The sequence below is a fragment of the Pristiophorus japonicus genome, chromosome 13 (genome assembly GCF_044704955.1).
Source record: "Pristiophorus japonicus isolate sPriJap1 chromosome 13, sPriJap1.hap1, whole genome shotgun sequence".
NCBI lineage: Eukaryota > Metazoa > Chordata > Chondrichthyes > Pristiophoridae > Pristiophorus > Pristiophorus japonicus.
Window position 1 is genome coordinate 173,813,308 of NC_091989.1, and position 13,804 is coordinate 173,827,111.

Here is a 13,804-nt window from a genome sequence, read left to right on the forward strand (position 1 = left end):
AAGGAACAAATGGACCTACTGTGTTTCCACTGGAAATGTATTTCCAGTGGAACCCTGATCATATGTGGAGCTGACTTCTTGTAACTTTTAGTAGTACGCTATTGCATAAAAAGTAAAAATGTTTACTTTGTTGGGAGTTGCACAAGTATACAGAGGGCAGTGGGATAGCATAATCCAGGGATTTAGTAATAGCAGTCGCTTATGTTCTGCATTAGATATGTATGTTGTAATGTATGCACCTGTGAGTATGCTCACAGGTTTGCAGAGCTGTTGCAGCCCCTCTTCCACTATTTAAAGGGGCTGCTCCTCAATTTCTGGCTGCACTTCAGTCCCACACTCCTGATCTTTGGGCACCCTGTGCGGAGGGGAGTGGGTAGGTCCAAGGGCCTCCTCCTAGGACTGCTCCTGGGCACGGCCAAGGGTGCCATCAGCCGGTCCAGGCAGCGGGCGGTCGAGGGGGCCGTTCAGCCCGACTGCCTGCCTCTCTTCCGCGCTTACATCCGCGCCAGGGTGTCCTTGGAGATGGAGCACGTGGTGTCCACCGGTACGCTCACGGCCTTCCGCGAGAGGTGGGCGTCGGAGGGACTGGAGTGCATCATCACCCCCGGTAACCAAATTTTAATTTTATCTGTTAGTGACTAAAGTTTAATTTGTTTATTTGTCGGTTTTAGTGCCCCCCTCCCTCCCCTTTATAAGGGGGTATTTGATTTGCATTTGATTTACAGGTTTTACAAAATAGTTGTAGAGCTGTTGAGTTGTGAGTGGCTTAGCCAGTCATGTGATGTTCACAAGACTCAATAAAACCCCAGCCAGTTGGGTTCAGGGGAGCCACGATGAGGCAGGTGGTTGTGAACCTGGTGGATAAATTGGTAATGTGTAGTGTGATTGTTAAACCTTTTTGCTAATAAACCAACTAGTTCTTAATAGCGATGTGTTGCTATGAATTCTTAAGCAAAGAACCCATGAAGCAAATACATTGCATATGTCTTTCTCATGTGTACTTCTTTAATCTCTCCAAGGACCCGAGTTAACACTTCGTGAGGCAAGACTTGATACAAGTCATTTAGCTTCTTTACTTCACGTCGAGTGAACACACAGAGTGACAGTTTATGGTCAGATTTACTGAGTCCAATCGGTTAGATTTTGCCTCTCTCCCTGTAGGGAATCTACGCTATTCCATTCATTGCTGCTCCATACCAGCACAATCGAGATCAAAGAACGGACCCTGTGGGGAGTCACCGGTGCAAATCCCTTACAGCCCAAAATATCACTATTTCTCCCGCCAATTTCTACTGCCACCTGTCATCCACTTTGGACCTAAAAAGGATAGAACATGTCTAAATGATGAAAAGCTACAAACAGTGGAGGTCCAAAGAGACTTGGAGGTTCATGTACATAGATCATTAAAATGGCATAGAAACATAGAAATTTACAGCGCACAAGGCGGCCATTTCGGCCCATCGTGTCCACACCGGCCAACAAAGAGCCACACGGCCCTCGGTCAGCAGCCATGAAGGTTACATATAAACCTATGAACAATGAACAATGGAGGAAAGGTAAAGAGCACCCAGCCCAACCAGTCCGCCCCAAACAACTGCGACACCCCTTGCACCGAACCATTTTACACACAAAGGTACAGAAAATATATATTTTTAAAGACTAATGAAATGCTGGCCTTTATATCTAGAAGACTAGAATACAAGGGGGTAGAAGTTAGGCTGTAGTTATACAAAACCCTGGTTAGACCACACCTGGAGCACTGTGAGCAGTTCCGGGCACCACACCTTAGGAAGGATATACTGGCCTTGGAGGGAGTAGAGTGTAGATTTACCAGAATGATACCTGGGCTTCAAGGGTTAAATAATGAGGAGAGATTACACAAACTAGGGTTGTATTCCCTGGAATTTAGACGGTTAAGGGGTGATTTGATCAAAGTTTTAAAGATATATGGGGAACTGATAAGGTAGACAGAGATAAACTAATTCCCCTGGTAGGGGGTTCTATGGCTAGAGCACATCGCCTAAAAATCAGAGCCTGCCCTTTCAGGACTGAAGTTAGGAAAGGCTTCTACACGCAAAGGGTGGTAGAAGTTTGAAACTCTCTTCCACAAACGACAATTGATGCCGGGTCAATTGTTAATTTTAATTTGTAGATGGAAAGTTTTCTGTTAACCAAAGGTATGGTCCAAAGGTGGGTACATGGAGGTAGATCACAGATCAGCCACGATTTCACTGAATGGCGGAACAGGTTCGAGAGGCTAAATGGCTTACTCCTGTTCCTATATTCTTAACAAATTAAAAATTAGATATATCTTTTCGATCCAATAGAATAGAAAAGAAAAAAGAAACAAAGACTTACATTTATATAGCAGTTTTTCACGACCTCAGGATGTCGTAAAGCGCTTTACAGCCAATGAAATAATTTTGAAGTGCAGTCACCATTGTAATGTAGGAAACATGGCAACCAATTGGCGCACAGCAAGCTCCCCTAAACAGCAATTAAATAAATGACCAGATCATCTGAGTCGGGAGTTGGTTGAGGAGCTAATATTGGGCAGGACACCGAGGATAACTCCCCTGCTCTTCTTTGAAATCGTGTCACAGGATCTTTTGCGTCCACCCGAGAGCAGACAGATCCTGGGTTTACGGTTGCATCCAAAAGACGGTACTCTTTCACTACCTCAAAAACGGTTTCCGTGGGACCCGGCTGAGCACACTGCAGCAGCTGGTGCATGGTCTTCATCTCCCAGGCACAGTGTGTGCACCAATAGGCATGGACCGGTTCACTGATCACAGCTCGTCACACCAACACGTCCAGAGATTGGACCGAGGCAGGTAGTACGGTGCGGATTCAGAGAACTGATTCCCGAATTATGTGAAATATAAAGCACCTGGCAAAAAACATCATTTTGGGACAAACTAAAGCCTCAGACACAATAAGATACACGGAGTTAAAAGTAAAGCATGCACTGTAATATCTGAGGAATCCTGCATTAGAATCTTTAGCAGCCATTTTCTCACCGTAGCACGAGGTCTTTAGCATACGTGACGGAGCTTGGTGGGTTACTGAGACTTCCCCTCCTTCCTGTCAACCCGTCAACCAAAAAGAATCTGCGTAATGCTCCAGCTCCTGCGAACAAACAGAAATGAAGGAGTTGCGTTCACACAGCGCCTTTCACGACCTCGGGACCAAGCGGGGATTGTACCCGGGACCTCCGTGGTACCACCACACCAGTCAGCCAGTTTAGCCCACGTGCGGTAGCAACCTTCGCACACAGTTATTGAATGCAGCGTCTTACCCAAGCCATTCCTGTCGAGGTTTAGGTTGCGTACGGGGATGGGCCAAACCATGGCCTGACCCTGACCATCGTCGTACTGGAGAAAGAGCTCGTAGAGGACAGGCTCTGGGAACCGGCCGAGAAGGTCCGAGATCCGCATCGTGCACTGAAACAAAACAACAAGTTTCACTCGCCTCTGGGCGCAGTCTCCAAATTCGGCTCCGATTGTGCGAGAAATCGTTTCAGCGGATTGTCGGTTAGGCTAAGTTCGTCCTAAAATAACTGGCATTTTCCCGCTGTTTATTCACTTAGATTAAACAGCTGCAAACACTATGCAGCCAGATCGCTAACAAATAAATATTTAATTATCCAAGCTTGGCTTGGCACCAACGACTGATGGTTTGATCACACGGAGGGACATTCAAAGTTCAGACACACTTGTGAATTCAACTCCAAAATAGATCAATATCATTTCAAAGGCCTAAAAGTTTGATACTGCATTTGCTGATATATTCTGAGATTGGCCATGTCATGTGCATGAACTGGAATGTAAATTGACGGTCGTGCCTGCCGCTGTTTAGGCCCCAAGCTCTGGAATTCCCTCCCGAAACAGGCACCAGGACAGATCACAGTAAAGGTGTACCGGGGGGGGAGGGCGCTCATCGTAGGAAATCTGCCTCGTACATAAAAACGTAAGAAATAGGAGCAGGAGTAGGCCATACGGCCCCTCGAGCCTGCTCCGCCATTTAATACGATCATGGCTGATCCGATCATGGTCCACTTCCATGCCCGCTCCCCATAACCCCTTATTGGTTAAGAAACTGTAGTTATTTGTTTATTTTAAATAGCTTATAGATTAAACTTGTGAAGAAAAGAAATGCACCAATGCCCCACGTGAAGGCAGGCCTCCCAGTTGGTCGGAGGATCTCGCTGCCTTTCTGAGGTTGATCTGCCTTCGCTTACCTTTGGCTCCCAGCAACCCCTTGGAGTTCACCACTGTCGGTTGGAGGAAGGAGGAGTGCAGGGAGCCCAAACTAAGCAAAGCACCATCATGTTTTAGTGCCTGGCCTCTGACACATTAAGGCAGAAGCCCCCGATTGAGATTTTTCCAACCAGATAAGACATAAATTAATGTATCCATGCATTGAATCCCTGGGCGCAGCGAATACGGGAAATTCAGACAAGACAGAGGCACGCCCGCATGGGACTCCTCCCTATTTCCATGCATTCACAGCGCTCATGGCAATCCAATCTACCCAGGTCCAGGAAATCCTACCCCGGTTTGTGTGCTGTTCGGTCGGTTACATCCATTGAATAAATATAGCCAATGTGTTTCCTCCATCCAATTACTATTCTAGCCAACGGCTGTATCTCTGATTCACTGAGCGTGGTTGCTGGCCTGCTCAGATATTGGGCGGTTCCCTTTCTTTACCATGTGAGGGGATATTGTAAACATGTTAGGCCGTAATTTGCGGCCCCCCCAAGGATGCGCACACGCCCGTAGGGTCCGCGCAAATTCCAGGTTTAGGCGAAGCGCATGCGCTGAAACACGAAACTTGCGATCGGTCAAGCAATCCTCCGAATCCCCGGGAAAAGGGCCTCCGCGAGCAGAGAGTTGGGCTATTTGTCCAACTTCCGCATAGCGTGAAGCCTGCTTTTACCAGCGTAAGACTTTTAAAGAACAGAAAAATAATTTGTTTCCATAATTTATACATTGAAAAACCTGTAAAATAAGGTATGTTTATTTTAGCCCCTTTAAAATATGTAAATTTATTTTTCAAAAAATTGCATTTTTGTTTTAAATATTTAATTAAATGCCATTTTGATTTATTTTCGATGTTTTTTTAAAAATTTATTTGACGTGTACATGTATTTTGGGGATATTCCCATTCATACTTATGGGGAGTCTGTGCATACGGAATCCCATATGTATGAATGGGGATCTCTCGTCTTTCATTGGTTGGGCCGGCCCATGTGATCCCAGGGAACGGCCTGCGCCTCGGGAATACGTGAGCCTCTACGCAGGCCTACACAGAGAGACCCAGGAGCGCATGTGTCCGAACCTCCTGGACCATCAGCTAAGCTCATAGATTTTTTTGCTGGTCGGAGGCATCCGCTCGCGGGAAACATTCAACCGCAAAATCCGCTCTTTATATATTGCAGTCATGATTTCACCACGAACATTAAAGGGAGGACATTTTCCCCAATGCTTTTAGATTTGGTACAAACAGTTGGCCAAGGAAGTCAGCCCCCATTGCTCTTTAGCAATACTCACGGATTGGTCATAGGAGGAGCCAAATCTGTACGCTGCATCCAGCAATGTTTGGGTGTCGAGGCATAGCTGTTAAATGATGCAAATACATGTATTAGATAGATTGAAGTAATTGCAGACTTATACAAAAGCAAAATACTGCGGATGCCGGAATGTGAAATAAAAACAGAGAATGCTGGAAATCTCAGCGGGTCAGGCATCGGGTCGACGAAACGTTCTGAAGAGTCGTCGTCAACCCAAAACATTAACTCTGTTTCTCTCTCGACAGATGCTGCCTGACCCGCTGAGATTTCCAGCATTCTCTGTATGTTGAAGTAATTACAGCGCTGATTGAAAATCTTTGTATTTTATCATTTCTCAACAAAAGCAGTTTATCCAGATTAACCCCTTGGAATGTCTCGAGTCATTTCTTTACACAGGATCAATAATGAAATGAACAGTAACACTTGGCTTCAATGGGACATGAACAACAGCAACTTGCATTTATATAGCGCCTATAGCATAGTAAAATGCACCAAGGCTCTTCACAGGAGTGTAAATCATACAACATTTGATACCGAGCCACATAAGGAGATATTAGGACCAAAAGCTTGGTCAAAGAGGTAGATCTTAAGGAGCGTCTTAAAGGGAGACTTGAAGCGTCGTAACCTACAAGACTATGGACCAAGAGCTGGAAAGTGGGATTAGGCCGGAGAGCTTTTGGCCGGCATGGCCATGATGGGCCGAATGGCCTCATTCTGTGCCGTAAATTTCTATGATATAAATGTAAGTTGCAGCTGTTGCTCTGGTTTTCAATGAGTCTTCACTGGGCAGGTTGGCATATTAGAGACACTTTCTTCTGTCCCTTTGCATTATGGGAAATGGGGTCCTCCATTATCAGCCAGTACATGCCTTCAGGTCAGTAGATCACAATCTTACATATGCGATTCCCATTGAAGGAGGGATTTTTGCTCGGCCCGACAGCGCGGTACAGCCACAGATAACTGCTGCAAGGTCAGCTGTTTCAAAGATCAGCTATTGGTGAGGGGACTGCAGAAAGATTGGAGAAATTGGGGCGGAGGTTCCAACTGTTCAAAGGTTAATCTTTGCTCTTCCCCTTTTCCTGACACCAGAAACCTACTTGTAGCCATTTTCCGTGCTGTAACCAGCATTCGATGTGTGAGGGGACACTATGGGGTGGAAATTTGGTCATGCCTCTGTTGCGGCGTTAATCCGGGCGGAGCGGTAAATTTTGCGCCGGGAAATGTTTTGCGTCTCCAGCTGCAAAATTCATCAACTGGGCGCTAAGGGAGGCATTCCGAACCTCTTTTAGGGCGCTAGGCCGGCTGAGCAACTGAAAATCCCAAGCTAAACAGCCAGGCTCGGAGATCCTAACAGAGGTATCCGTGAGAAAAAAAAATCTGCAAAAAAAAAAACCACCAAAAACATTCCCAATACCTTACTGATGCCTCATCAACATAAATCACAAAAATCAAAAATAAAGTCATACTTACCTCAGGTCGACATTCCTTCCCTCACTGCGGCCGCTACAGTTCGGACCGCCCGCTTTCCCAGGCGGTCCCACTAGGGGGCGCTACGGACTGAAACGATGTTGCACACCGGCTCGCCTCTCCCAGGCGGTACTGCTCCGCGCCCCCGCAAAACCGGCACCGAATGTCCTGGCGGGACTCTGGGAGCTGGCCGCCTGCCCCGAAATGAGTTCCGTCGCCATTCCCGCCCCTCCGGGGCGCAACAGAGGCATCGACAAACCGAAAATCCAGCCCTATGAATTTACACTCGCTTCCTGAAATAAGGCGAGCCAACTCTGGGCAGTGCTGCCTTCATCCCTCAGCCACTGTCAAAAGATCAGGAAACATAGAAATTTACAGCGCGGAAGGAGGCCATGTCGGCCCATCGTCTCTGCGTCGGCCGACAAAGAGCCACATGGCCCTTTGTCAGCAGCCCTAAAGGTTACAAACCCATGAACAATGGTGGAAAGGTAAAGAGCACCCAGCCCAACCAGTCTGCCTCACACCACTGCAACACCCCTTATACTAAAAACATCTACACTTCATCCCAACCGGAGCCATGTGAAGACATTGCAGGTGATGCACCCACCCCACCTCAAGTCATTCCCATCACCCCTCTCCGTAGTGGCTTGTCCTTTCATTTTCTCCCACCTTCTCTCGTTATGTGCCCTACATGGCAGAGTTGGGATCAGGAGCTGAGTTAGGAGGTTCGCCCGGAGCAACCCACACCCTATCATCGGCACACTGGGGCCTTTGACACCCTGCAGTATTCCAGCTTTAACCGCTTTTAAACTGTTTACGTAACAGAAGAACGAGAGAGTGACATCATGCATTGCCTCACCTGTAAAGTACCTCCGCTTACATCTTCCCAGCCCAGAAAATTCCCACCAGCGTCATATTTCACGATTTTTAAGGAGATCTGTAGGCAAACAAAAGGGACAGTGTTGGGGCGGGGCATGAATAGTGTGGCACAAGCAATTCAGCAAAGTTGCTGTATCGGCTTTTCAATCCCAGACACATTGAGAATTTCCATTCTGACCCATCGGAGTTCATGTCCAGTGAATCCAGGGGTGAAAAGGTGCAGGTGAACTTTGCACAGCAGCTCAATAATACGACAATCCTTCAATTTGCCAGGTTAAGATCACCCCCAAAAAGGTGTTAGTGTTGTGTATAGAAGAACTCCACGAGGCTGAGTACTGTGAGCTAAACTTAGTGTGACCGTAGTCTTTTCATTACAACTCCAGAGTGCCTAAACAGCATGGCAGCCAATCTTTTATACTGGCCCTGCACATGTGTGCAGGTGACCATTAGGTCTCCAACAGTCACGCCCTCTGGACGCAAGTATTACATAGTTACATACATAAGAGTTAGCATGTGGCATTAGCAAAGTAATTAGTCGGAGGTTTAGAGAGGATTTGGGAAATTTCTTCACCCAGAGGGTTAGGGGAGGTTGGGTGGAGGGGGCGTCTGGAACTCATGGCCTGAAAAGGTGGTAGAGGCAGACACCCTCACCAGATTTTAAAGGTACTTGGCTGTGCACTTGGAAGTGCCGTAACCTACAGGGCTATAGACCAAGAGCTCGAAAGTGGGATTAGGCTGAATAGTTCTTTGTTGGCCTGCATGGGCATGATGGGCTGAAATGACCTCCTTCCATGCTGTTAATGTCTATGATACTATGTGCTGAGCACCCTTGCATGAAATGGTCAACAGCCCATTTTCAGCTCACCAGACTCCCGGCTGTGGCTTGAGCTATATCTTCATGTGTAAGAACATAAGAATTAGGAGCAGGAGTAGACCACACAGCCCCTCGAACCTGCTCCGCCATTCAGTAAGATCACGGTTGTTCTTCAATTACAACTCCATTTTCCGCTGATCTCCCTATCCCTTGATTCCCCTAAAGTCCAAAAATCTATCGATCTCAGCCTTGAATATACTCAACGACTGATCCTACACAGCCCTCTGGGGTAGAGAATTCCAAAGATTCACAACCCTCTGAGTGAAAAACTTTCTCCTCATCTCTGTCCCAAATGGTCAACCCCTTATCCTGAGACTATACCCCTAGTTCTACACTCTCCAGCCAGGGGTACCAACCTCTCAGCATTGACCCTGTCAAGCCGTCTCCGAATCTTATGTTTCAATGTGATCGCCTCTCATTCTTCTAAACTCCAGAGACTATAGGCTCAATCTACTCAATGGCTCCTCATAGGGCAGCCCTCTCATCCCAGGAATCAATCTAGTCAATAGGGACTTCACTCATGGCTTGCAACACTGCCAAAGCAGGCATTCAGCACTCTCCCCTCTCCAGTGACGGAAAGCCATGCTTTGAGGAGTTGGAGCTATCCAGGCCAGCACAGGGCAAGAGAGAGACGTTTCTATGGTGAAGTGCCTGTCTGGACTCTGCTCGGCAACTGCCTAGAGTGCCATGCATAAACCAGGAGCTGTAGGCACAACCCAACACATTCATCGGAGTGATTCTTGAGCAGGATGCGCCCTGGGATTGTGGCCCTCAATAAAAAAAAAACAATTCGTGAACAACGCTGCAGGAGCGATGACTCTGAATGATTGGAGCAAGCAGAAGACATGAAAATGTTAGATGCATTGGGGTTGACGTTCCTTCTCATTTTTTGGGGGGTGGGGGGTGCACAGCCCATACAAAATTCCGTGCATGTGCGGCTTTTCCATTTAAAAGCCGGTGAGCAGTCTGCCCGGGACCTCCAGAGCGCTATGCAGCCGCGCAGCTTAACGGGAACACTGATTGGGGTAGATGTTGATTTTGTGTGACAGTGTGAAACGGGTGATAGAGAGTCATAGAAACATAGAAAGTAGGTGCAGGAGTACGCCATTCGGCCCTTCGAGCCTGCACCACCATTCAACATGATCATGGCTGATTAAGCAACTTCAGTACCCCACTCCTGCCTTCTCTCCATACCCCTTGATCCCTTTAGCAGTAAGGGCCACATCTAACTCCCTTTTGAATATATCCAACGAACTGGACTCAACAACTTTCTGTGGTAGAGAATTCCACAGGTTCACAATTCGCTGGGTGAAAAAGTTTCTCCTCATCTCGGTCCTAGATGGCTTACCCTCCTTATCCTTAGACTGTGACCCCTGGTTCTGGACGTCCCCAACATCGGGAACATTCTTCCTGCATCTAACCTGTCCAATCCCGTCAGAATTTTACATGCTTCTATGAGATCCCCTGTCATTCTTCTAAATTCCAGTGAATTTAAGCCTAGTCGATCCAGTCTTTCTTCATATGTCAGTCCTGCCATCCCGGGAATCAATCTGGTGAACCCGTTCACCAGTCTGGTGAATGAGTCGGCAACCCGTTTTACCTTTCTCCCCATTTTTACTTTCATCGACTTCAACAGCAATAAAAATGGGCAGAGATGTAAAACAGGCTGCTGATTCACCATTACCCGCTTCACACAGAGGCACAAAGTCAACATCTACCGCATTATGACCAACGCCAGGGAGCTGGAGGCCGATACGTTTCACAGATGTATGGCTCGGTGAGCTGTTAAATGGATTGGGCAACCGGGTGATTACAAAGCAGTAATCGAACCTCAGAAGACAGGTAACATCGCAACCCATGAGACTGAAGAGCAAGAGAGAGCTTCATAATGTTTATCTAAATCCTGTGGTTACATTACACTTTCGAAATCACTCCAGGACATCTGCTGTTTTACACAAGTTAATTTTATAGCTTAATCTAATTAGGTATCTGTTTTTAGGCTGATGGCAGCTGTTGGTACAGAAACGGAGTGTCAGCATGACCTCCTGGCATTGATTCAAACAGAAAGACTAATACCTGTGACATTGTTACTGCAGGACTATTGTAAAATAAGTTGCAGCTAACTACTGGAGAATTGGACAGTCAGTAAATCTGATCAGGGAGTTATTTCTGCTCTCATATCCCAGCCAGTCGTTTGACTTCCTTTTGATGATCATTAAGAACTTGCATTTATATAGCGCCTTTCACGACCTCAGGACGTCCCAAAGCGCTTTCCAGCCAATGAAGTACTTTTGAAATGTAGTTACTGTTGTAATGTGGGGAAACGCGGCAGGCAATTTGTGCACAGCAAGCTCCCACAAACGACAATGAAATAAATGACCAGATTCTATGTTTTAGGCATTGGTTGAGGGATAAATATTGGCCAGGACACCAGGGAAAACTCCTGCTCTTCTTCGAAATAGTGCCGTGGGATCTATTATGTCCACCTGAGAGAGCAGTTTAAAACGTCATCCCTCAGTACTGCACTGAAGTGTCAGCCTGGATTATGTGCTCAAGTCTCTGGATAGGGACTTGAACTCACAACCTTTTGATTCCCAGGCAAGAGTGCTACCTTAGAGCCACAGCCGACACATACTAAGGTACAGCAAAGGCTGCACTGCCTTTCATGTCCAAATGTCTCAGATTTGCCAGGGAGCATCTGGAATTCTTTAAATGAGAATTCCCACATCTCTACAAGTGAGATTTAAGTACTGCACCATCTCTCTAGTGGTCTGTCTTTGGGGAAATGCACAAAAAATATGTTAAAGAGAAGGAATCATATGTTTATTACCAATAATGTCTTTTATGGCACAGCTTGTGTGCCAGGTATCTTAACAAAATAAGTATACATCACTCTCCTCACTGACCAATAATGCTGTTTGCAAAGTTCAAACCATATTTTTAGCAAAAGGAATAGGAGGAGTAGTTAAACAGAATGGGAGTACTGAAACAGAAAGGTGTAAGATTATCATGGATCACCGTGCATATGTTGGAAAATGCAGCTGCCAAAATGTCGACCATGTAACTACCTGGCTCATTACACAATCCTTGATGGCAAGAAGCTGTGCACATCATACGCTTACTGTCATCCGGTTACAAAGTGCCGCCGGCCAGAAGCCATCCACTTGTCGGCTAGATTAACCTGTGGATCAAAATGGGCTGTTTCCGTCCAGTCACCGCGCACACATCAGCACGCACTCGCCTGTGAATCCTTTTGGAAAGAGAGTCCCTTGGGGGCGGTTTGTCCTAGTGATGCTGCGATATTCGTGTCCACGTAAAAGAGTTTTGGGAGGTAGCTGGTGCTGCAGCAAAATGGGGAAAAAAACCAGATTAACCATCCTCAAAAAGGAAGCAAGGTTAAGCGGCCATTCTACTGTTTGTCAAGCAAAGCAGGTAAGTGTCACAAGCACAGAAAACATTTGTCAAACTTAAGCCATCTGCGAATGTCCTGGCACCAACAATTATTTAGAAAAGTATTCCATCAGTTGTCCGATGTACCTCATAACCTACGACTGGAACAGGTATTCTCTTTACTCTACACAAGGGTGGTTGTTGTATTGCAATGGACCTATGCGTGAACTCCACATTCTTAAATGAGTACAACAACAACAACAACTTGCATTTATATTGTGCCTTTAACGTAATAAAACGTCCCAAGGCTCATCACAGAAACATTATCGGACAAGATTTGAGACCAGGTCAAAGAAAGAGATATTGGTTCGGGTGACCGAAAGCTTGGTTGAAGAGGTAGGTTTGAAGAAGTCTTAAAGGAGGAGAGAGGGGCGGAGAGTTTTAGGAATTCTCGAGCCGAGGGCCGAGGCAGCTGAAGGTACGGCCACCAATTGTGGGGCATGGGAGTGGGGGATGTGCAAGCGGCCATAGTCGGAGGAATGCAGAGATCTCAGAGGATTGTGGGGCTGGAGGAGGTTACAGAGATAGGGAGGGACGAAGCCACGGAGGGATTTGAACGCGAGGGTGAGAATATTAAATCATACCTTCGAAAGTCTTCAGGAGCAGCACTGCGTCCACATTCCATGAAAACAGAGGAAGATTCCTTGCGATGGTGGGCAGGCAGGACATGTTTACAATATCTCCCTCCATTCCCAATTAGCTAGATGCTGTGTGCCACAGATTGTGGCGCTGCACAAATCTGCCATTTTCCATTGCTGCCACAACACCATCTTTCTGTGCTCTCAGCAATTATGAAATTGGCTCCCCCACTGGCTCGGTTGCGAAGTGCGCTTTAGTAAATACCACGTGCACAGACCAAGTAGCTCCCAGTTTTGAATCTCAGCCAGTGTTGAGTCAGCTGATCTTATCTGGTGCAACAGTGGAAGTGCTTGGGGCGAGGGCGAAGGAAAAAAACCAGACATGGTTCCTGCTCCTGATCACTATCCTGTGACCCGTACAAGCTTTAGGGTTTTGTCATGCCACTCCCTGTAAAATGAAATGAAGAGTCTGGCAGCACAGTGGCACAATGCCTTGCCAAGTATTACAATGGGGCCACTGATTTTGCAGCCTAGATCATCATTCCCACACTTTAAAAGGAAGGAAATGAAAAACTGTATTGTCTAACCAGCTTAGATACATTCCTCAAGAACATGCATACCTGCCTTTTCTAAAGTCATTCCACACTATAATTAAAAGAAAGCAGCATTTTATTTTAGGGGCTGCACACATTTGTTGGTGGCAAGCTCTCTCGCCAGTAAATTTTCGTTAGCCACTGGTTTAGAAGTACCAACAACGTGGGTAACTTTGACGTTGGGTGATGGTGTAAAACAGGCATAGGATCACCCGCCTGTTACACACTGCCCGCAATCGGCAGAGACGTATAACGGGCGGTTGATCAGACATCGCCTGTTTTACGCTCGGCGAAAGTCAACATTACCTCATGTACGTGCGTTTTTTTTTAACGGCAGAAACCATTCCCAGTTGCCTTGCCCTTGTGAGAGGCTGAGGCACTCGGATAGTGC

The 13,804-nt window shown here is 46.6% G+C and overlaps 1 protein-coding gene across 1 annotated transcript in view; it reads right to left on the bottom strand.

The window, feature by feature from the left end:
• LOC139278356 (meckelin-like) overlaps positions 1 to 13,804 on the bottom strand; it is a 130,697-nt gene that overhangs the window by 84,168 nt on the left and 32,725 nt on the right. Inside the window, exons 9-13 of the mRNA XM_070897027.1 lie at positions 12,034 to 12,133; positions 7,899 to 7,976; positions 5,553 to 5,618; positions 3,299 to 3,443; positions 3,021 to 3,129 (exon numbers count right to left, since the gene is read on the bottom strand). Coding sequence (XP_070753128.1) covers positions 3,021 to 3,129; positions 3,299 to 3,443; positions 5,553 to 5,618; positions 7,899 to 7,976; positions 12,034 to 12,133 — 498 coding nt within the window. The remainder of the gene's footprint in view (positions 1 to 3,020; positions 3,130 to 3,298; positions 3,444 to 5,552; positions 5,619 to 7,898; positions 7,977 to 12,033; positions 12,134 to 13,804) is intronic.